The 23,900-nt window shown below is 39.8% G+C and overlaps 1 protein-coding gene across 11 annotated transcripts in view; it reads right to left on the minus strand.

The window, feature by feature from the left end:
* Positions 1 to 23,900, minus strand: part of CCDC171 (coiled-coil domain containing 171) — a 256,020-nt gene that overhangs the window by 121,024 nt on the left and 111,096 nt on the right. For 10 of the 11 annotated variants that reach the window (XR_007773169.1, XM_050944127.1, XM_050944126.1 and 7 more), the window contains 2 exons: positions 8,163 to 8,308; positions 6,439 to 6,493 (listed from right to left, as the gene is read on the minus strand). The exons of the other annotated variant lie outside the window; for it this stretch is intronic. Coding sequence is in view for 9 of the 10 variants with exons in the window: in XM_050944127.1 (XP_050800084.1) it covers positions 6,439 to 6,493; positions 8,163 to 8,308 (201 nt within the window). In the remaining variant the exon portion in view is untranslated. The remainder of the gene's footprint in view (positions 1 to 6,438; positions 6,494 to 8,162; positions 8,309 to 23,900) is intronic. 11 annotated transcript variants of the gene reach the window in all.

Genomic DNA, 23,900 nt, shown 5'->3' on the forward strand with positions numbered 1-23,900 from the left:
ACTTATAGACTCAGACTCATAGACTCTAGGACTGGAAGGGACCTCGAGAGGTCATCGAGTCCAGTCCCCTGCCCTCATGGCAGGACCAAATACTGTCTAGACCATCCCTGATAGACATTTATCTAACCTACTCTTAAACACTTGAGGATGATTGTGTTAAGAAGAAATTTGTATGAATGTGATTATGAATTGAAAATGTAATGCAGAAAGGGATTTTGGGGTGGGAGGAGAATTGTTCCTGAGTGTTTCATTAGCACAGAGTGAAGCTGAACGCAGGTTAAGTTGAACAAGCAGAACTTTATTAAACCTGTGAACTGCTCTGTATATATGAATGAGTTGCTTACAGCCTAACTCCTTGTGTTCCCTTGTTCGCACTGGTGACCCGTGTTTGATCTCTGAACTGTTCTCAACATGCCACTTTAGGAAGGGCAGCTGGGTTACTCTGTTGACAGGTGTTGGAACCTTGCTGGGAGATGCTAAATGATTTCTGCTAACTCACTGTGACAGGTGCAGCTCATTAACCCATCAGGACTAAACGAGTGGCTTCTCTGGGCAGAGAAACGTAGGGTCTGGGCTTGAGCAGGAGTTGTTTATTTTGTGTTAATTCATTAACAAAGATAAACATCAGAAGAGGGCAAGTTTTTGCGCCTACGCTGCCAATAGTGAGTGGTGTTGGATGAGGGTCAGAACACCACCAACTTACAAGGTGTATCTGGGTTAAAACAGTTAAGAGTGTTCACAATTTTATGGCCACGAATGGACTCATTGGGATGATTTGCCATGGCAGGACTGTGCACATGAAGAAGTGTGGAGAGCTGGGATTTACGGAAGCCTCAGAAAAGGGAGCTACAACAGTCACATTGAGAGGAAATGTAAAATCAAGGCTGAGGATTTCAGAAGAGTTGGAGCTCAGCTATTGCTTTGGCTGGCTATATGATAATAACTGGTAAATCACAAGTACTGTGTTTATAAAGCTAGCCAGTAAAAAGAACAAGTTTAGCATGTGCAGTAATATGATAAACAAATATATTACTATTACTAGGAAATATATAAAGTATAATGAAATATGGTTTGTCAACATAAATATAGCACGCATAATTATGCTCACATATTTATGATGTTTGAGAATTTTTCAAGTTTTTTATAATACAATTTTAATATACTGTTAGATTTTTAAATAAACTTCTTTAAAAAGTTTTTGTTGAGAAAAGTATGAACAACTACATTTGAAGAGAAGACCTAGTGCTAAGTATAACCTATGAAAAACTTGATTATTGTAGCGTACACTTTACTCTGGTATTTTAACTTTTACAACAAAGAATTGAAGTTGAAATTAGAGTTCTAGGAGAATTTTGCTGATCAGCGCAGTTAAAGATTTTTCTTTAAAAACTGTGCTAGTCCCTTTTTTTCTATAGTTTATTTATTTAAATGAAAAATAGGTTAATCGAGCCCTAGTATAGATGACCACTGTAAATACAGTTGTGATTAATGCTATTTTGTTACTGTAAGTATGGAATGGCTTACAGTATTTCCCATCCCAAGCATTCAAAAATTATGAGTAAGGCCTCAAAGTCATGTGATTGGCTTAAAATCATGAGATTTTAAAAAATAGCTTCCTTTTATTTGCTTTCTGCTTTTCATATGTATGGGGTACACTCAGGCCATGTTTTCAAACTTTTTTCCACATCCATGAGGGCTAAAAATATTGCTTTTTTTTTATTAAACGAAACCCAAGATTATCATCTAACTCACTTATTTCCAGTCCACAAGTGGGAGTTTAAAGAAAAACAGCAAATATTAGGAGTCGCATGGTAAACTTATGAGAGATGGCAACATTGACTTTAGTGTAAATTCTCCAGATCTTCCACTTTGTTGTGACACTCCAGTCAAAAAGAATCAGTCCTCATTTTGGACACAAGAAAGCTTTTTTATGTAATTAAAAAGGTAAACAGTATAATATGTCATTAATAGTTTAGATTAAAACAATGATGGTTCTGCTCTAATTTTCCAATTGACTGTGCAAGATAGCTGCTATCCAGTATAAATAAAAATAATCATTTCAACATATGAAACATAAAAGAACAGCTACCTCAGGCTCACGGTGCCCTTGACAAGTAATTAAAAATGCCAAACCAACACAAACACAAACAGTAGCCAGCCAACCATAATCCACACAAAGAAACCAGTCCACAAAACCGAAATTTGCTCACCTCAGAGCTCATAAAACTCTAACCCATTTCCCTACCCTCCAAATAATTTACCTTCCACTGGGAGGATGAACAGATAACTGCGCTCAGACCAAACAGTAACCTAATAAAAGCAGCCTTATCCAGAGCCTCCAAAGATACCTCCTAACCTGAAGAAGGAGGCCAGGGGGCCTTTCTGATTATACAATTTTAGACTTTTTTAAAAGGTAGATTTATCTAGTTAATAGTTCAGAAGGAACCAAACAAATCTGTAAGAAGAATTTTCAAATGTGTTGACAGCAAAAATGACAAAGGTTCTTAACATCTAAAACCTAAGTAATCATTCAGAGTATATCACTTCAACAGAGCCCCCTCCTCACTGTTATGTGGACTATGATACCATGAGTTCTGCAACCAACTTGATACATTTGGGTCTGATTTTCAGAAATGCTGAGTATTCACAGCTGTAAATGGAGTCACATAGGAGCTACGCTTTGAACATATAAAGTGCTGTATAATGCTAAGCACTGAAAAAATCAGGTCCTAGGTGTCTCAAATTGGGCATCCAAAATTAGTGGAAACTTTTAACCTTACTCTCTGTGCCTCAGCTCCTCATCCATAAAATGGGGATACTACTACTGCCCCCTCACCTTAGGGGAGCATTGTAATAATGACTTAATGTTTTTTTATATTCTATTTTGGTGATTGCCACAGAAAAGCCCATGAGGAAATTTATAATTCTATCTTCAGAGCAGGGATTGAATACTGTGCAGAAAATAAGATATGGGGCCACACAGTGAACAATGAGGATAATGCAAAACTGCATATTGATAGAGGCAGAAATCCTGTGAAAAATAATGTGAGACAATGTAAACAAAGACTCTTATAATGCTTATACACAAGGGGGCCAAAATGTAACCTTAATTCTGTTGTTTTCTAACTTTTGAGTGCTTGACTTTTCAATCATAATAATGTTCTCTTAACATAGGGATCTGTGTGTATAATTAGTAGGGTTGCCAACTTTCTATGTGCAGAAAACGGAACACTCTTGCCCCATACGCTTCCCCAAGGCTCCACCCCTGCCTCACCCCCTGCTCACGCCGTTCCCCCTCCTCTGTTCCACCCTCACTTGCATGATCATTTTCACTGGGCTGGGGCAGGAGGTGGGGCGAGGCAGGGGCTGAGGGCTCCAGCAGGGGGTGCAGGCTCCAAGTTGGGGCCAGAAATTAGGGGTTCAGGTTGTGGGAGGGGGGTCTGGGCTGGGGCAGGGGATTGGGGTGTGGTGGGGGTGATGGCTCTGGATGGGAGTGCGGGTTCCAGGCTGGGGCCGAATGGTTCAGAGTGTGGGAGAGGGTGCGGGGTGCAGGCTCCTGGAGGGAGTTTGGGTGTGGAAGGGAGCTCAGGACTGGGGCAGGGGGTTGGGATGCAGGAGGAGGTTTGGACTTCGGACTCTGGGCGGCGCTCACCTCAGGCAGCTCCCCAGAAGAGGCACTATGTCCCTCGGCTAAGAGGCAGAGGCATGGCAAGGAGGCTCTGTGCGGTGCACAATGCCTCTTCTCACAGGCACCACTCCCGGTGCTCCTATTGGCTATGGTTCCTGGCCAATAGGAGCTGTGGAGCCAGCACTTGAGGTGGGGGCAGCGCATGGAGCCCCCCATGCCATACCTCCACCTAGGAGCCGAGAGAGACATGTTGCTACTTCTGGGGAGCCACGTGGAGCCAGGTAGGGAGCCTGCCTTTTCCCCGCTGCACCACCGACCGAACTTTTAACGACCCAGTCAGCAATGCTGACCAGAGCCACCAGGGTCCCTTTTTGACTGGGTATTCCGGTTGAAAACCGGCATCTGGCAACCCTAATAATTAGATATAAGTTCAGTTAGTGCCTACAGAACTATTAAGAGTTCCCATTTGAGAAAAATAAGCTAGGTCATCCAGAAATTAGACCTATGAGTTCAACCCTTGAGAGTGATCAATTCGTGACCATTTGGAGCCTGAATACTGAACACTTGATGGCTGAACCATGCATGCTTAAATCAACATTACTGGCCTCAAGTCCACACCTACTCCATCTTGCAGAAAAGCGTGGTGTCTGAGGCCTTGTCTACATTAAAGAGAAAAGTCGATCTAAGCTATGCAATTTGAGTTACGTGAATAGCGTAACTCAAATTGACGTAGCTTAGATTTACTTACCACAGGATCCACGCTATGCAACGTATGTGGTAAACGCTTTCCCATCGACTCCCCTTACTCTTCTCAATTAGGTGGAGTACAGGAGTCAACGGGACAGCGATTGGCGGTCGATTTAGCGGATCTTACCAGAGGATTGATGCTGCTAGTGAAGTGTAAACAAGCCCACAGATACATGGTTTTCTACAGATATGGCGTTCCATGCATCAAAAAAAAATTTTTCTTGAACATGTAGATCTGCAGCTGTTGCATAGGTCGGTATCTGGAAACAATTAGTATCTCCATGGCTCAGAAGGTCCTGCTTGATCAAGAGGTAAGGTAATGGTGTACTGGACAGAGAAACCAAGTCTGAAAACCCAGATCATTCTCTGTAGGAAAGATGGATGGAAATGTGTAGAGAAGAGAGATCTCCTCTCCCTAGTGCTATTCCACATTCTTCCTCTACTTGTAGAAGAACGCCCTTTTGAGTGCCCTGATAATAGTAGGAATAAAAGGACTGCTTGCTTCTCTAGCTTGATTTGTATTCTGTCTGCCTCATTTCTTCATCTGCAAAATGGGGATAAACATTTATATACCTCATGGGTATGCTGTACAGATAGATTTATTAATGTTTGTGAGGTGCTCAGACACCACAAGTGATGAGGGCTATTACATTTCACAGATTTCCAGAGACAGGTCCAATACTTTGGCTTGGGTTTTCTGGGACAGGCCAAAGGACTTAAATTATGAATTATTTACAGCCATTACTATGATTTGCTGCTGTGACTGCTACATCGTAAACTGGTAATGTTCTCACTCATTCTCAATCTTCATCAGGACACATGATTTCTTTCTACTCTATCAGGCAGGTGACCCAGAAGGGGAAGAAACCCATTACTACTTGATAATTAGGAATTTAGGAGGTTAAGCAGCAGCAGAAGTTTGACTTCTTGTTCTCCTGTGGTGCAAAGCACAGTGTTCTGCCAGCTAAGCTGTATACAACTATAACTAACTTAACAGGAAAGAAATAAGAAAAGGTACTGCTACTTCTTTCCTGAAAGGGAAGCCATGGTTCCAAGACCTGTTTTCTATAGCATCAGGAAAAGAACTGAAGGCATATGCGATCACTTATGTCACCCTGCACTAAACATTTGGAACAGTGAAAGAATGGAACATTGCATGCTTCCTAGATTTTGGGACTTGTGATGCAGAAAAAAACTCCCAAGACTGGAGATATTCAGAGGCAATTCTCTATGGAGAGAGTACTTATTTTTCACTTAAAATAAATTAAACAGCAGCTTTTGAATGTTGTTACAAAAAATAAAATTTAAAAATGTGTACACATTGCTGCTTGGGGTTTACAATTTGTGACGCGGAAAACTAACATCATAAGATAGTAGAAATATATCTGATTTTCACTGGGTTCTAAGGAAAAACACCCAGAAAATGTCAATGGCATTTGTAATTTTAAAAATGAGATACACTTCATATACTCAGTCTTGCTGGTATTCAAGATGACACTGCAATGCAGCAAAATAATACAAGCCAAAGGGTTAATTTTAGATAGCTATTCAATTTAAAAAATAGTTTAAAATCACTATGATGTTTTAGAGTGTGCATAAGAGTTTACCCATTTTTCTAATTCTATTTAATTATTACCAAGGATTAAAATAGAGCATGAGAAGTCAAACGCTTTATGACCACTTGATATGGGCCCCTGTTGAATGACCTCTGCCTCACTCAGTGAATACACTGATCATTCAAGAGCAATTACACATAGTTTGGGATGATCAGTAGCATCCTAATTTACTTTAGCAAGCCTAAAGAGTACTCAGGGGGAATGGTTTGTAACAACTTTCATATTCAAAAAAATAAAAGGAACATGCCTGTCGACAACAATATTACAACATTTGGCTTGCTGATCTGAATGCTTTCTGGAAGTGAAAGAAGTTGAAGGGGGAGATCTTTTGATACTTTAATTAAAATTATGAATAACCACTCCCACCATGAGCCTTCTTGAAAATAAATAATTCCAAAAGCACTGGAAATACAAATGCAACTGAGATGAAAGTACTAAATACATCACCTTCTGTAGGGTGGCTTCCACAGATTTCATATGACTGGCAATTAATTCTTTATCTCTATTAAAAGAAGGAAAAATTAAGCCTTAGTAAAACAGAGGTTTTAGTAAAGACAGGTTAATTTTCTGCCAATCCAAATATCTTATCAACAATTTCATATTATAAATTTTTTTAAACAATCCAGAAAGTATTATTCTTAGATTCCTCCAGACCGTTTAACCCCATTAATAAAGTAATGGGGATTCTGGCTCATTGGAGACAAGGAGGTCTTTTGAGTGTCTAAACTCATGCAGTACTGGAAGTACATAGACTGGAGTTAGACGAGATCCTGTGAAGGCTAGCTTCAGCACTGATGCCACAGATACCAATTGCTCAATATGAGAGTGTCCAGGGTCTGACTCTGTTGGTATCAATGCAGAGATAAGAGATGATAGTACAGGTGGATAGGTATCTGGAATGCAGCAGGGTCCAATGGCACAGACTAGTTTGAGGCAGAACCTTTACTACCAAAGTACCAAATCTTTTTTCAAAGTATGGGTTGTAGAGGACATTTTAGATGCCCTGACAGTGCTGGAGCCACTCAGAGCCTCAGTGGAACTCTCTCTTGGACCTGAGGTCTCCAGAGCCACCTTCTGACTCAGTGACTGGGATTTCTTAGATCTAGTACACCTACTTTTCTTGCCAGTACCCCAAGACTCGGAGTGTGATTCTCTCTTTACCACAGGCACTGATACAGATGCTGCCTCTCCTGAGGCCTTCAATGACCAAGACCTGGAGGTGGATGGGGAAGCAGTACTTGTATCTCTCAAGACTCTTGGTGACCGGGATCTTGAAGTGGACAGAGCATTAGCAGAACTTGACAGCTTGTTTACAGGGGGGGTTCTCAGAGCCTGGGTCGGAAGCCAGTCTCAGGGCTTTCTCCATCATCAGTAATGCAAATTTGATCTCCTGTTTTTTCGAGATCTGCTTTTGAAGGAAGTGCAGCTCTTACACATACTGGGGACATGAGTGTCTCCTAAACAGTGGAGAAACTGAGAACGTCCACCATTGATGAGGGTAGCTTCCCAACAGGAAAGACACCTTTTAAAGCCTCAGGATCATGGCATACTCCAGAACAGAAGTCTAGAATAACCCTTCAATCAGGGAAAAATGAACAAGGGAAAATAATGACCCTAACAAAATACTAATAAGCTAAACTAACATTAACTACATTAAGAGCTAGGCTTGAGTAAGCGAGCATGCTCAACATTTTATCTCAGGCCAAACGCAGTAGAGAAGGAACTGAGGGTAGGTCGCCCAAGCAGTTCTGTATATCCTCAGTACGGGGCATGAGGATGTATAGGGCACATTCACAGGCCAAATGGGCACTGCTACTGAAAATCTCTCATCAAAGGTGCAGGGGTGCATATGCACTGAAGTGGAGCACCCATAGGGACACTACTTGAAGAAGAAGATACATTCTCCAACTTGTAACAGGCAAACAAAAATGCTCACGCTATTACAGGACACAGATAGTGGAGCACTTATCTGGGATTATTATATAAAATATACACTTAGTTCAGTCTACAAAGTTTTCTTTTTAGAGGATATATCACTGAATTTCAAAGAGCGAGAGCACTGTACTTTTGTTTTCAACCACTGCTTTATCTAGGGCTAAAACCCTGCGCATGAAAGTAAGAATTGATCTGTTGTCTGTTTTAAGTGATCTCCCTAAGGTCCCAGTGCTCACTTTGCTGCCATGCGGAGGGCACTCTCTGCATCGTGGATGCTCTCTTCCAGTCGACGCTTGTCCTGCTCCAGCTGGGAAAGATGTCTATTGAGCTGACGCAGAGATTGATCTTTTCTTCTCAGCTCCATCTTTGCCTCCGAGAGACTCTGCCAGCAGACAGAAAGCAGAGTTACTTGTCAGCCCTGATAATTAACTTCAATTTATGCCATAGGCTATTAAACAAAGAGGAATACAGACTGACTGTGAAGTAGATTTGGGCCATTATAAACCAAGGTTTTACAATTTTTCTACCAAAAGTATTATTTATTTACTAATACTACAGAAATCTATTTTTTTAGTGCATCATATATTTATAAATGTTTTATAAACAGTCAGAATGATCTGCTGAACTGAAGACTGATGCTACAGGTACAATATTTAAAAACCATATTCTGGGCACATGAAAATATCAGGAATATCATATTTTTAAAACCCCCAAATAAATATTAAGTAAAAATACTTCATAAAAGCAACTTACAGATAAAAGAAAAAGAAAAAGAAAAATGTAAGGTATTGTTCGTTTAAATATTGAGCAATATTACTCACCTTACGGATATCAACAGAAAGGAGAGAGTCCAACATAAAAATAAAAGAATCATCCAACAGTTTTTCTAGTGGGCAAAATCAGTGTTAACTACACAGCAAGTAATGTCTAACACATCATATTATAGTACATGAACTATTTTATGATTTTTCTGACCGCCAATATATTTTGCATGTTTCTGTTCCCTACGTATACACAATAATCTCGTACTTAGCATTAAAGCTTAGTGTTTAAAATTAATTCAGATTAATTCAATAGATGTCAAATAGCACTGTAAGCTGAACAATAAGAAACCTGACTAGCAAAACTTCAATTGAGGTTTTTTCACTGTTTCTGCTATAATGTAATATAGTGATCATAACATCTTTCAATTCATTCCTCCAATTCTCCTTCTCTCTTTTGTTTGGAGGGATCTTTAATGTTACAAACAAGAGTGTTAGTAACATGTTCACAATTTGGTAATATATTTTTTCTGTATTTTTGCTTATGACCATCTATTTTGTCTCTTCAGTATGTAAAATATAATTTAAGAAGGAGTTGGCTATAAGTTTACTTTTATGTTAAATAGAAAATTTACCATAAAATTTTCAAAACAGTAGTGAGATTTAGCTGTGCAGTTGCAGGGCTAAGTCCTTGTATGCTGGCTTTGCAAATTCAGGTGATATATTCTCACATCTGGAGCCAGGAGTTTTTATATTTGTATAGTAAATTACATTTCTATAGTTTCTTCTGTCTGAGGATTTCAATGTTCTAGAAACTTTAATGAGTTAAAGGTCTGCTTTTCAGAGTCACTTAGAACCCACAATTCCAGCTGAAGTCAGTGGGAACTGGGGACACTCAGCACATCTGACAATCAGGTTCCAGACATGCTGGAAAATAGGCAACTTCCATCTTACAGATGGGAAGCTGAGGATCAGAGAGATTAAGGTTTTTGCCAAAGGTGACATAGCAAATCTGTAGCAGAGCTGGGAGCAGAACCTAGATCGTCTGATGCCTGTAAATAGTAAGATTCTGCTTCTCCTAAAAAAGAAAATCCGCTTCATCAAATTTATGCATCCGATGAAGTGGGTATTCACCCACGAAAGCTCATGCTCCAATACGTCTGTTAGTTTATAAGGTGCCACAGGACTCTCTGCTGCTTTCGTCAAATTGTTTGATCTTCAAGTTAGAAGAATATCTTCCTAAGCAATCAATCAATCAATAAATAGACAGACAAATGTATTGCTCTAGAGTTCTATTTTTGAATTTCTGGAAGGTAATCAGACATTTAAAAAAAAAAGAAATGTTTTACATCTTTTGCCTCCATTGTGGACTAATCTCTTTTGAAATTAAAAAAGGAATCATGTATGTTGGCCGAGATAGAGAGGTTTTTAAAATTGCTACTACAGATATATAATATTTATCTTTCAAATATAATTTTAACTAAACATTTGATGATAATGATCCATACCTTGCAAACTTTTCAAAAAGGCTTCTAAGGGTATTTTGTAACTTCATATTAAGAATGCTCTGTGTAGTTTATATTCTGTATCCATAATATTGAATGTGAAGTGCCATGAACATGCATTCATAGCATACTATAACTGTGTGTTAAGTATACACAAAAGTCTGGTAAACATTTACAGGGCACTGAGAATATAACCAATATGAAGATATCTCAGGCTTGCTAAAGCCAATAGCACTTATATCTTTCTAAATACAGCCAGACACAATTGTCCCAAAGAAAGGAAATTAAAGAATATAAAACTATATTGAAATAATGTCCACCTGCAAAAGAAATGAAATTCAGCATTTAAAACTAAAATGTCACACCAAATCCATTTAATTTTGTCAATGCCTAGGTACTGTAGAATCCTGCTACACTGTTTTATGAAACCTTCACTCAAAGCCAGTACTACCAAGCCAATGTTTCAGTATTGAGCCAAAATGTATTGCATTGCCAGAGGTGTCCTTTTTTACATAAGATCTAGATTCCAAGCTCAGATCACATGTGGTTATTAAAAATCCCAGGGAATTCTTTATAAGAGTAGGGAGACCCTCCCTGGGTCTTGGAGCCCATACTCCAACCTAAGTGGGAATGTCTACACTGCTATTTTTAGCTCAGTAATTTGAATTCAAGTCAAGTGACTTGGGCTCTGAGACTGGTGCTGAAGGTTTTTCTTTCCAGTGATGTCATACCCTCAGCCCCCTACAGGGCTTGTTAGGCATGTTTTCCACAGGAGGGCTCAGCCTCTGCGAGGGGGTGGAGAGAAGGTTCAAAAGCCTCAGAGGCGTTTAACGACACTGACTCTCTTGTGACAATGTTAGATGGTTAAGGGAGAAGCGGAGAACGACACTGTTGGGAAGCACTCTGATTCCCCAGAATTCAGAGGTTAGGGTGTTTTAGGTAAGATAGGCTTCAGTCTTTAGGTAAGATATATGCACATAGACTGTTTTATTGTTTTAAAAATCCTTCTGTTTTGTTATGCTGGGCTCCTACTGTTAAGATTAAACAATATTTTGTTTTAAAAAGGCTGTTTTGGGTAACTGTATTCACTGCTGGTCACAGTTTCCAAAGGGAAGAACTGCAAGTAGCCAAACCCAGTTAAATCTGCTGAGTAATCACAGCTGGTACACGGGGTACTGTAGCCTCGGGTCCAGTCTAAGGATATGTCTACACTATGAAATTAGGTTGATTTTATAGAAGTCAATTTTTAGAAATCGATTTTACATAGTCAATTGCATATGTCCACACTAAATGCATTAAGTTGGCAGAGTGCGTCCTCACTACCATGCCTAGCATCGACTTATGGAGTGGTGCACAGTTCCCGCAGTCTCCGCTGCCCATTGGAATTCTGGGTTAAGCTCCCAATGCCTGATAGGACAAAAAACTTTGTGGTGGGTGGTTGGGGTATATTTCGTCAGTCGCCTCTCCCTCCGTGAAAGCAACAGCAGACAATTGTTTTGCGCCAGACACAAGGGCAATTAGAAGAGCACAGCAAGGCGTGCTGCACATTAGAGAGGCTTTGAAAACCAGTTTCATGACTGGCCAGGCTTCGGTGTGACAATTGTGTGTGTTTCTCCTTGATGCAAACCCATCTGCTTTGTTGATTTTAATTCCCTGTAAGCCAACCACGCTCCCCGCTTCGAAATAAAGTAACTATTATTTGGAAACCATGCATTCTCTCTTTATTAATTGAAAAAAATGAGATAACGGACAAGGTAGCCCGGGTGGGGTGAGGGAGGAGGGAAGGACAAGGCCACATTGCTTGTTGTAGCCACACTAAAAATCAAATTGTTTGAATAACAGCCTTCTGTTGCTTTGGCCATCCTCTGCAGTGGAGTGGCTGGGTGCCTGGAGCATCACCCTCCCCCAACCAGTGTTCTTGGGCATCTGGGTGAGAAGGCTATGGAACATGGGGATGAAGATAGGCGGTTATACAGTAGATGCAGCAGGGGTCTGTGCTCTTGTTGGCTTTCCTGCAGCTCCAACAGATGCTTCATCATCATGTCCGTTTGCTCCCCCAACAGATGCTTCATCATGTCCTTTCCTGGCCTCTGCCACTGAATGCCTCCATGCATTAAGCTGTGCCCTATCAATGTGGGAGGACTGCATGAGCTTGGAAAACATGTCATCACAAGTGCGTTTTTTTTTGCCTTCTAATCTGCGATAACCTCAGGGACAGAGATGATAGGAGGAGCATAGAAACATTTTATGCTCTATGATTCTGGCGGGACTGCATGATCACCCGTGCTGCTGAATTTGCTACGCTGACCAAACAAGAAATGAAATTCAAAAGTTCCTGGAGCTTTTCCTGTGTACCTGGCTAGTGCATCGGAATTCAAAGTGCTGTCCAGAGCGGTCACAATGGAGCACTCTGGGACAGCTCCTGGAGGCCAATACCATCTATTTGCATCCTCACTACCCCAAATTCGACCCAGCAAAGTCGATTTTAGCAGTACTTCCCTCGCCAGGAAGGAGTACAGAAGTCCATTTTAAGAGCCCTTTAGGTCAATGGAATGGAGTTGGTTGTGTGGACACATTCATTTTTAATCAACCTAAAGTGGCTAAATTCGACCTAACCCCATAGTTTAGACCAGGCCTTAGTGGAGAATGGCAGGAGTCGTACTGGGAGGGGTGAAGGCTCAAGGGATGCATGCAGAAGAGACCATAAGAGGGACAAAGGTGGAGCTAGCCCTGACATGTGACAGGTGTTACCATCATGTACAATCTTTGCTAGCTGGTAACAAGGTGAAAATTGAACATGGCAAAACGAATGCTCTTAATGCACTGATGCTATATTATTTTAAACAGTTGGGGAACAATTGTCAGAGGTCTTCAAACATTCACCAATTGTATTTGCCACAAAAGCTCCCACGCTTAGGCACAATGGGTGATTTAAAGATAAAAGTTTCAGCCTTATGTTTGTAATTCCTTGCCATTGTGGGTTAAAGTCAAATCTTTTAAACTGTTTGAACACCACTTATACAGCTTTAAAGGAAGGGCTGCTAAGCCTTTTTTCCCCCCTTTCTTCAGATTGATCTAATTAAAACCCTTGATAAACTTTATGGGCTCTAATATTTCCAGCTGAGTGACTGAAACCAAGAGGGTGTGCCTCAAGGCAGCAAGGCAACAATGATAAGCAGCAGGTTAGCCAGTAATTTCTCAACCAGGGTAGACTGTGAAAGTGTGATGTTCAGATATCCAAGAAACTGTTCAGGAGAGAATAGGATAAATCAAGTTTAATAACTCTGCTCCTAATTGTTCCCCCAATGCTCAACTCTAATTACTTGGAGAACTCTCCTGACTGTCACCTGATATTAAGTTGTTGGAGGCTGAGTGTGGAACAGTGAGATAATCAATACACATTTAGTGGGGAGAAGAATGAAGATCCCATTAAGCAGTGGGAACCTGCAGCACCCAAAGCCCTTCTGCTCATGAGAAAACCTATGGGACAGCCATAGTGATTGCAAAGCAATAATCCAAGCGCTGTTTCTAGGCCTTGAGGCCTTTAGGCAACAGTACATTTGAGAAAAAAAGGTTAACACGGTCATCCTAATTACAGCCCACTTTCACATATTTCATATATAAGCTAAGACAAGCCAATTAGGTAGAAAGGAAGATAAGGGAAGTTTTATTTGTATACTAATTAAACCCCTGATGAAATTAAAGGAAAAACATACAGCTCTGTAATTGTGTCTGAGAAAGGTCACTTCAGGTTCAGTTATCAGAAAAGCACAGCCTTGAGATATTTCACTTAATCCACATTATAGCCCTTATTTTGTTCCCTGGGTCTTAATGTTTACAAAAATGAGAAAATTTCCAAGCCTGATACTGCATTTATCTTGAAATGTTGCTGTGGACAATTTCAATTTTTAGAAAGTTAAGGCTAAATATGATAAAAAGAAAGTAAGATTAAAAAAAACAAGCAAACCCACCATTATGCCTGCACGTAGTTTTATAAAGATGCTGAGTTTACAGTTTCAAGAACAAAGGAACACACCAACTTTTAAAAACTGAACTCCATTTTGTTTACATTTAAATAAGCAGTCATTTGATCTAATTAGTTTAGATGTTTAGGTATTCTTATGCCCATTCACCAGACAATCATGTTCATTCATCTGTAGCCCACCAAAAATCTCATACATAAACTGAGTTTCCATCAGATTCCTCAGAGGAAGGTACTTGAGTCTAGCTGTTTTTTCCCCTAAGCTGAGCATGAACAGTAATTTGCTGGTGGAAACAGCAAAGTAACTAATAGCATAGGAGAAAAATCTCTTGGGCAGCACGTAGGTTGAGTTAGAAGATCTGTGCATTATTTTGTTCCTACACAGGTTAGGGTCTTTGTAGTTAGGACATTTTTTTTATAAGAAATTGTTAAACTTTGATTTCTGTTAACTCTGCTATCCTACATGTGAGAAAGCACTTTATTCAACCTCAAAGTAAGCACCTTAACCACTAGGCTATAAAGTCACTCTCTCTTTTGCTCTCTGGCCCAATCAATACTTAATTATTCATACAAACAACAGGAGCTCCAACAAGAGAGTGTGAGAGAGGCCCAGAATAGCCAATAGCCTGAGCCTCCTGGCACAGGACTGAAGATTTACATCAGCAAGCAGGGAGGGGTTCAAACATTGATGTAATGTTGTCACTTTGCCTGAGATCTGGGGAAGGAACACCTGGCAAGTCAACTGTACTGTACTGAGTTCCCTGACATTTGTATGCAGGGAGAGTTCTTCCTGGGACCAGAGGCCCTGAGTCTGTTGAAGGTGGCTCCCCAGATCTGACGCATCAAAGACTAAGGTTACCAATGGATGAGGGGCATCAAAGGGCATCTCTTTCATTATGGATCCTGGGTCTCTCCACTAGGTGAGCAAAGCAAGGACCCGAGGTGGAATCATGAGTGTTGAGTTCAAATGGTGTCTGCTTGGGGAGTAGACTGATGCCAGCCCCACCTGTAAGGGTCTGAGACATAGCCTTGCATACAACCCTATATACATGAGCCATGTGACCCAACATTTTGAGGCAGTTGCTAGTGGATGGGTCATGATCCTGGAGAATTGTGATCCTCAGAATCTGGTCTCCAGTAGGTAGGCCTTGGCCTGAGTTCAGTCGAGCACTGCCCCAGTGAACTCTATCCTCTGAACCTGGGCCACAGTTGACTTCTTCACATCTATTAACAGACCAAGTGCCTGAAAGGTGTACCAATGCTGTGCTGGACTTAAGCCTGCGAGCAACCTTTGATCAGCCTGTGGGGCTGCCGACAGGCTGAAGGGAAGTGCAGTGAATTGGAAGTGGCATTGACACATCACAAACCTGAGAAATCTCCTGTGACTGCAGAAGATGGAAATGTGGAAATAAGCGTCCTTTAAATTGAGGGCAGCGTATCAGTCTCCTGGATCTGGGAAGGGAATAATGGAGGCCAGGAAGACCACGCAGAACCTCAAGTTTCTATAGTTATTTGTTTAGGTGATTCAGGTCTGTGATGGGCTGTAGACCTGCCTTTGGCCTTCAGGATTAGGAAATATTAAGAGTAAAACCCATTCCCTCTCGAGGAACCTCCTCCATGGCTCCCACTCAGAGGAAGGTTTGCACCTCCTGGATGAGAAGCTGCTTGTGAGAAGGGTCCCTGAAGATGAATGGGGAACAGGGATGAGAGCAAAGGATCGATGAAAATTGGAGGGTGTAACTGACTGTTATAGTGCTGAGTACCCATCAGTCCAATGTTATATATGGCCATGCTGAGCTGAAGGGAAACAGGAGGTCCAAAACAAAAGGCAGGGGTATTCCGTCCTCAGGCATACCCTCAAAAGGCCTGCCTGGCCCTGCTGGGATATCTATGTGAGCCCAACTGGGAGGAGGAGGTAGAAAGTAGGGCAGGGGTTAGGCAACCTGTGGCATGTGAGCTGATTTTCAGTGGCACTCACACTGCCTGGGTCCTGGCCACCGCTCCGGGGGGCTCTGCATTTTAATTTAATTTTAAATGAAGCTTCTTAAACATTTAAAAAACCTTATTTACTTTACATACAATAGTTTAGTTATATATTATAGACTTATAGAAAGAGATCTTCTAAAAACGTTAAAATGTATTACTGGCACGCGAAACCTTAAATTAGAATGAATAAACAAAGACTCAGCACACCACTTCTGAAAAGTTGCTGACCTGAGGTAGGGGTTGGCAATGCATATAAGCCTTTCCCTTTCTTTTGTAGGGCTCCTGCCTGGGAGGTGCAGTGAACCTGGGAGGCTGCTGGGGCCTAAAATGATTCCTTGAGGCAGGAGGTGTAAAAAGTCTGAGGAGTGAATGGTGGCCCTCAAGTCCTTGAGGCCATGAAGCTTGGAGAACAGCAAGGTACCCTTGGAGAGGTCCTGGATGGACTGCTGCACTTTGTGAGGGAGGCCTGATAAGTGGAGCCACGCACAGCGCCTCACGGTGACTGCTGGTGCCATAGCCCTGACTGCCGAATCGCCGTATCCAGGGCTGCCTGGAGGGAGGTCATAGCCACTGCCTTGCCCTCCTCTAGGATGGCTGTAAATTCCTGCCTTGACTCCTGCAGCAGGGAATCCTTAAATTTAGGCAATGAGTCCCACAGATTAAAATCATACCTTCCAAGCAGAGCATGCTGGTTGGAGATACACAACTAGAGGCTGCCAGTCGAATAAAACTTGTGTCTGAATAGGTCCAGTCTCTTGGCCTCTTTATTTCTGGGGTTAGCACTCGACTGCCCCCATCTGTCCTGTTCATTCGATGTCAACACTATCAGGGACCCCCAGTGGGAGGGTATGAGTAAAGGTACTCAAACTCACTGGCTGGGACATAGTACTTCTTCTCTGCCCTCTTGAGGTGAGGGACAGGGAAGGAGGAGTCTGCCACATACTTCTTCCTTAGCACTAGGGATGGAGAACAGTGTTGAGCAGATCATGGTACCAGCAGAACATTTCGCATGGAAGACAAAGCACTTGGCACTGAGATTGGTCTGAGGGCTGCCTCCATGAGTAAGGTCTCCAGACGAACATCCCTCTCCTTTTGAGTGTGCGCTCTGAAGCGCTGCGGATCTGGCATGTCTCTTTAACATGAGTTTCCCTGAGGCAGTTATACAGCTAGTGTGCAGGTCACTCACTGGCATTGGCTTTCTGCAGGAGGTACATGGCTTGAAGCCCACGGACTGGGGCATGCCCAGCCCCTGGCGTGAAAGTCCCTTGATGACAGGGACACCTATTTACACTACTATGTACAATAACATTGAGAACTATATATATTAACTATGACTATACAATATATGACAGAAAAGACCAAAATGAGAAAGAAGCCTTGCAAGAGCAAGAAGGGTTGCCTGGAACAATCATCATAGGCGGTCAGAAGGAACTAAGAGGGAGCGGGTCCGGCAGCAGCCCTTACACCAGTGCATATACATGCGGCTCCAGAGGGCACTAGAACCAGATATCACTGAGGGGATGCACATGGTGTGCACACACCTAGCATGGAATGGACATTAGCAAGCACTCCAAAAAGAAAAGAGGGTGTATTAGTCACTGTGTCATATGTAAGACACAGGAGGTAGCTGTTCTACACTATTCAGTACTGGTGAGGCCTCAGCTAGAGTATTATGTCCAGTTTTGGGTGCCACTCTTTAAGAAAGATGTTGACAAATTGGATAGTCCAAAAGAGAGCAACAAAAATAATAAAAGGTTTAGAAAATGTAAGCTATGATGAAAGGTTAAAAAACTGGGCATGTATAGTTTTGAGAAAAGAATACTCAGAGAAGACCTGATAACAATCTTTAAATGTGTTAAGGGCTTTTATAAAAAGAGGACCGTGATCAGTTTGTTCTCCATGTCAGGCCAAGTATAAGTAGTAACCAGCTTAATCTGAAGCAGGGAGATTTATGTTAGGTATGAGAAAACACTAACTATAAGGATAGGTGAGGACTGGAATAGGTTATCAAAAGAGGTTGTGAAATCCCCATCATTGGAGGTTTTTATGAACAGATTAGACAAACACCTGTCAGGAATGGTCTAGTCTACTTGATCCTGCCTCTTCTACATTTCAAAAGTGATCTTAATTTCCCATGTCTTAACCTACTTCCCAGCAGAAAATATAGTCTGATTAAAACAGAAGCAAAATGTCTGCATTATGGCCATCTTTTAATGAGCAAAAATTGGGTTAAGCTCAAATGAGTTAGCTTTACATGATTGAAAAACAAACATTCTAAATGTCCCTTAAGACACGGACTAACATGTTTAAGGGCAAGTTAGCTGGCAGTATTGTAGCACTGAAATGGATTTTTCAATAATGTTGAGCCAACTCAATTTTTGACTGTCAAGAATAGCCTTATTGAGTGAGATTCCAGTCCTACACAGTTATAAATGAGTGAGCAGTATATCTTGAAATCGTTCTGAAAAATCATTTTGTTATTATATACATAATGTGTAAAATACACACATCCACAGTATCCTAAAAACTATTTGTCTTTGGTAAACAGATAACATTAGTATTCATAACATAGGGAAAACTTGACTATTAAATACTAATTAGAGATAATATAAACTAGTCAAAGGCAAACTTAGGAAGTTTTTAGGAGCAATCACGGTGGTACGTATGTGTGTAAATACATACACAAACTACTGGAATAATATTATAAATGTCATAGCTATATTATCGGTTTAGTTCTCATTCACCTTTGACCTCTTCCCACTAATCCATTTTTCATGGTTTATTCTAACATTTGATTTAAGTGGAATGCAAACTGGTTGATGATGTTCTCCTTTCCTGGAAGATATATTAATCAAAAGAATTTCATTGGATTGGTCTAGCATTCGCAGCGACATCTCCAAGTCATAGGACAGACCAGTTGTGACTCTTCACAGATGTTCTTCTGAGTCACTTGTTAATTTGGTTGGGATACTTCTGAGATATGAGGGCTCATTCCAGTAATTCTGAGTTAAGGGCAAGGGAATGGTGATAATCCAGCATGAAAGAAAAATACCAAATAAATTCTACCTATTACTTTGAAATATGAAGCAGAAAAAGCAACAATTTTAGTCCTATCACTACTTCTTTAAAAGGAATACTAAATAAGGACCTGATCTGTCTTATTTGAAGGTAGTGGGAGTTTGCCATATATTTCAGTGGAAACAGGAGCAGGCCCTAAAATAGAATACTGGGTGCTTAGGGAATCAGTATTAGAATAAGCAGGCTATTGCATAGAGTATTTTCACCTTTAAGTCATTGGTTCAAATCTGTCAAGGTTGATAAAGTCCTCACTTAAATCCTTACAATGTTTTTAAGGAGTTGTCTCAATAGAAATAATGAAGATCCAATTCCAACTTTGTATGCGTGTTAGCATTCTTGTGTTAAATAGATTGAGTCTGTCTCAAATAATTCATTAAAGCAGTGTTATCCAGCACTTTATCAACTGGAAAGCTCTATTAACTGGCATTTCTAATATTTCCCAATACAAATCTTCAACCTAGTAACTAGGCCTAGTACAGTACACTGCCCAGGAAGTTATGCAATTGCACATTCTGCAAGCCACCTCTATGCAAAAGAGGCAGAAGACAAGTAAGCAAACTGATATTAGGTATTTATTCAAAAAAAGCAACTTCCAGGGTGTGTCATAGGGTCATTACAGATTCAGCCCAATCTCCTATACCTTCAATGATAATTGATGTTGAAAATGATGACCCTGAGGATCCTGAAGTGCCTTCTGAATCAAAGATTAAATTATGTTCAGTATAGTTTTAGCGTTAAGTGTATTTTTAGTGATTTGGGTGTACACCATGTGCTGCCCATAGTGATATGTAGTATCATAAGATAACCTACTGTATAGAACTTTACCTGTATACACCTAAGCTTCAAGAAACCAACCACTCTGCAGTGCAGTACTAATACTGGATTGGTGAGTACCTGTATACTACTTTATACTTTATTCATTTTATCATAGTCTAATTCTTTGAAAACTGGTATGCCATTGGAAAGAGTTATAACTCTTAATTAACCAGAATATTTGATTAATCAGCACAGCCATTTCCCCCAACATGCCAGATAACAAAGCTTTTACTGTACATCAATTTACTATTGAACAGTATGTTTAAAATGGAACTTTGAATAATGCTACTATTGAATTCCATTGATCTTTAGTGTAAAAATATACAGCTCTGTGATATTTGTGTTGCCATTTCTGAGCCTATTCCTGGCAGCCATCTTGCTGAACAGTGTCACACTGTAATATGAGAAGCCAGCTGAAGTCAAGGACAGATCCAGCTATGTCAGTTCACATGAGCAGAGGATCTGGTCCAGAGTTTCCACCCTGCTTCAATATTAGCGTTATCAGTTTATCAATTTTATTGAATACAGAACATGAGAAATCTTCTGAATATTACTCTGTATTAAAGAAGGCTTAGGTTGTTTTACCAGTTTACACTCTACATTCTAACACTGAGTTCTCCTACTTACAAGGAATAGTGCTGACCAAATCTGAAATTTGTATTCAGGTACATGTGCTTCCAAAGTCTGCCCAAATTCTGTTTAGTGTATGCATATTTTAGTTTAATACTATGCCAATCACATCTTGCCGCATTAAATATCTGCAAGGGGGGAAACAGTCATACATATTTTTATTCCCTCTTTTACTCTCTTTAAACCAAATAAAAGAATAATTTGATAAATATGTTTTGTACTGTAAAGTTTCAGCCACCCTCCTTTTATGCAGGTTAATACTATTCCTCATATTAAATTAAGACTGGACAGAGTAATCTTTTTAGCACAAGGTGCAAACACAGTAAAACAAAATTTAACTAGTCTAAGAAGCAATGTCTAACTCATCCTGCAGAAGAATTTTCAAAGATACATTACATACCAGCATTCTACAAGGAGATCAAAAAGCTAAAAAGGCATATTGACTGAGCATCTCCCTTCCCTCTGGATGTGCTTTGTGGCATACCAAATGCCAACACAGAGTACAATTCGTAGAGGCAAGCACATGTTCTGAGCACGGCAATACTTGGACCTGAAGCAGACATGTTAAAATCACTGAAAGCAATGAATCACTGCAACTGTTATACCTAAGGTGTAAAATGAGATTAGTGATTAAATATGTTTCTCCTAGTACTGCAAGATAAATTGGCATTAAGTACATTGGAGTTTTATTTGGCTTTTTTACCCCAATGATGCTGACTCAACTATAGCAACAATAAGTGATATACTACATTCAACAGACTTTGGTGAAGCCATAAAACCAATGATTCCTCCAATGATCCAACATTAATTAAAAACTTCCAGCAAAGGAAGCTACATAGTTGTGTAATTTATTTTGGCAAGCGCATGAGTGCTCAAGAGTCTCAGTGAAAATATATTATTTACAAATATAAAATCTTTAGAGATCTTAGAGCTTCAGAATCCCAAATATAACATTCTTCTGCTATACAGATTATAGGTACTACTTTATGTCTGAATGCAAGTTAAAACTGATATGTTTTGGTAGGCAATTTTTTAAAAACGATTTCTTGTCTGTGTACCTCTATTTCCCCAAAACACAGGGCAATCTGGCTGTCAAAATTAGACAGATAGACTTGAACCATTTTATCATAAGACTTATCAGGAAGTGTTCCTCATACAACCTGTCCTTGGGAAACTGAAATTTCTCTTTTCTATTGGTTATCCTGCATATGACCATATTATTATTTGATGGTAAAAAGGTGAAAATCTTGACATAGTTTCTGTAGGCTGGGAACGGTACAAGTTTGAAATACGATACGCTTGAAAACAACTAACATCAAGTAGAAAAAACAGCCAAGAACTTATCTGCAAGCAAGAAAAGTTATTGGAAAACCACAAACAAAGCTGGTCACAGATGCAAACATTTGCTTAGTTGAGCAAGGTCAAATGAAGGTAGGATGGAATTTCTCTCTTACTTCATGCCAATGAGATATGAATTACGAATTTCATTGGAACAGCCATTTTAGTGTTGGTTTAGCTGTGGGTTTCACAACCATAAGACAAAAAAAAATCTTTATATCCTTAAACTTCACACAAAAGGAAAGGGAGATCATGGGAAAAGTTGATTAAGGTGAAAAATAAAGACACCCTCAGGATATGTCCTATAAGCAGCATTTCTTAGTTTTAAAAAAACCTACTAAGTATAAGGGGCTTGTATATCAGGAGCACCAGAAAAGTCCTATGCATTGATATTCAAGCTACTAGAAACAATGGGGTTTAGAACATTAAAAAAAAAATCACATGCAGTTTTATAGGTCTATTGATTCCCTCTGCACATCTCAAGGTAACATGGTTACTTTGTAGTTGATTCAATAATATAACAAAGATCTCTCAGGACTTTGGATTTAACAAAAAGCCTTCCTGTATTTTTGAACGAAAACTTAAAGATCGTCTAAAGCTTTAAACTAACCGGGATAAATGGTATGCAAGTATATGTGCTCAACAACTAGGCATTACACTTAGGCAATAATCCCATTTTTCTTCCAAAATACATGTCAATAAATCTTTCCCACTGCACTATAAATTCCAAGGTCATGGATAGAGGTGTTTATTAGTATAATTAGAATGTAGCAATAATACCATTAAGCCTTCAGTTCCAGATTTTCATTTTTTTAAGATCCTAGAAGCAGAAGATTAAGCAAGCATCCAATGTGATTTCTGTACTTTTTTAAAAAAGACTACAAATCACTCCTTGTTTTCATGTCATCTATTTGTTAAAGTGTTATTCTTTTAAATTTTGTTTTTATTTAATCTTTGAATATAAAGTCAATGTATTTATTTATTTAACAGTAGAGTGCAGCGAACAAAAACGTCCAAGCATTTTGTGAAGAAGGTAAGTAATATCACCCTATTTTAAAACCGCTAAAATCAGAATGCTTTATATGCATGTGCCAATCATTAACTGATGTAATAAGAAGTGCCATAGAGTTCTGATCTTTTAATCAGCTACTGAGAGCTAAAATTGCAGCCTAAACTATTGACTCTCATGCAGCTGTTCTTTGCAAACATGTCCCAGCCTTCCTAGGCACTCTCATGCAATACTTCTCTTAGTAGCCAATCTTCTTTAGGGTTCAAGCCTTCAAAGTGCTGAAAGTTCAACCCCAATCCACCAAAGGATTTAAGCACATTTATAGATGTGAGTAGTAAGATTACGCATATGCTTAAAGTTAAGTGTGTTCTTAAAGTACTTTGCTGGATAGGGCCAGAATGCTCAGCACTTTGCACAATTAAGCTCTTAATCCATTACTTCTGCTTTTCTTTGACAGAAACTCCTGTTCTTAGTTGGGGCAGCAGGATCTTATCCCATTAACGGCAGCTATTCAAAGACACTAGACCATAGTTTACTCTCAATTACTCTGGGGTAATCATGAGTTATGAGTTCAACGTAGTTACTCCAGATTTGCACTGGTGTAAATAAAAGCAGAATTTGTTTCACTTGCCTTAAATCCTTTGACAAGCAGAACTTGGCTTCTCTATTTTTAAAAAATAATTAACATATGCCATTTTTATTACATTTAAAGGCTAGTTGATCAAATGGAAACCTCGGCTACCCAAGATAATGAAGTGGCACCCTGACCATTCTTTTTCTTTTTTTATAAAGTTGGATGTAATTTCAGTTAAACAGTTTCCCTTTTATCGGATTTATTATTTTTTAAGAAATTAACATGGTATTAACTT

Source organism: Gopherus flavomarginatus, chromosome 3 (genome assembly GCF_025201925.1).
Source record: "Gopherus flavomarginatus isolate rGopFla2 chromosome 3, rGopFla2.mat.asm, whole genome shotgun sequence".
Taxonomy (NCBI): Eukaryota; Metazoa; Chordata; order Testudines; family Testudinidae; genus Gopherus; species Gopherus flavomarginatus.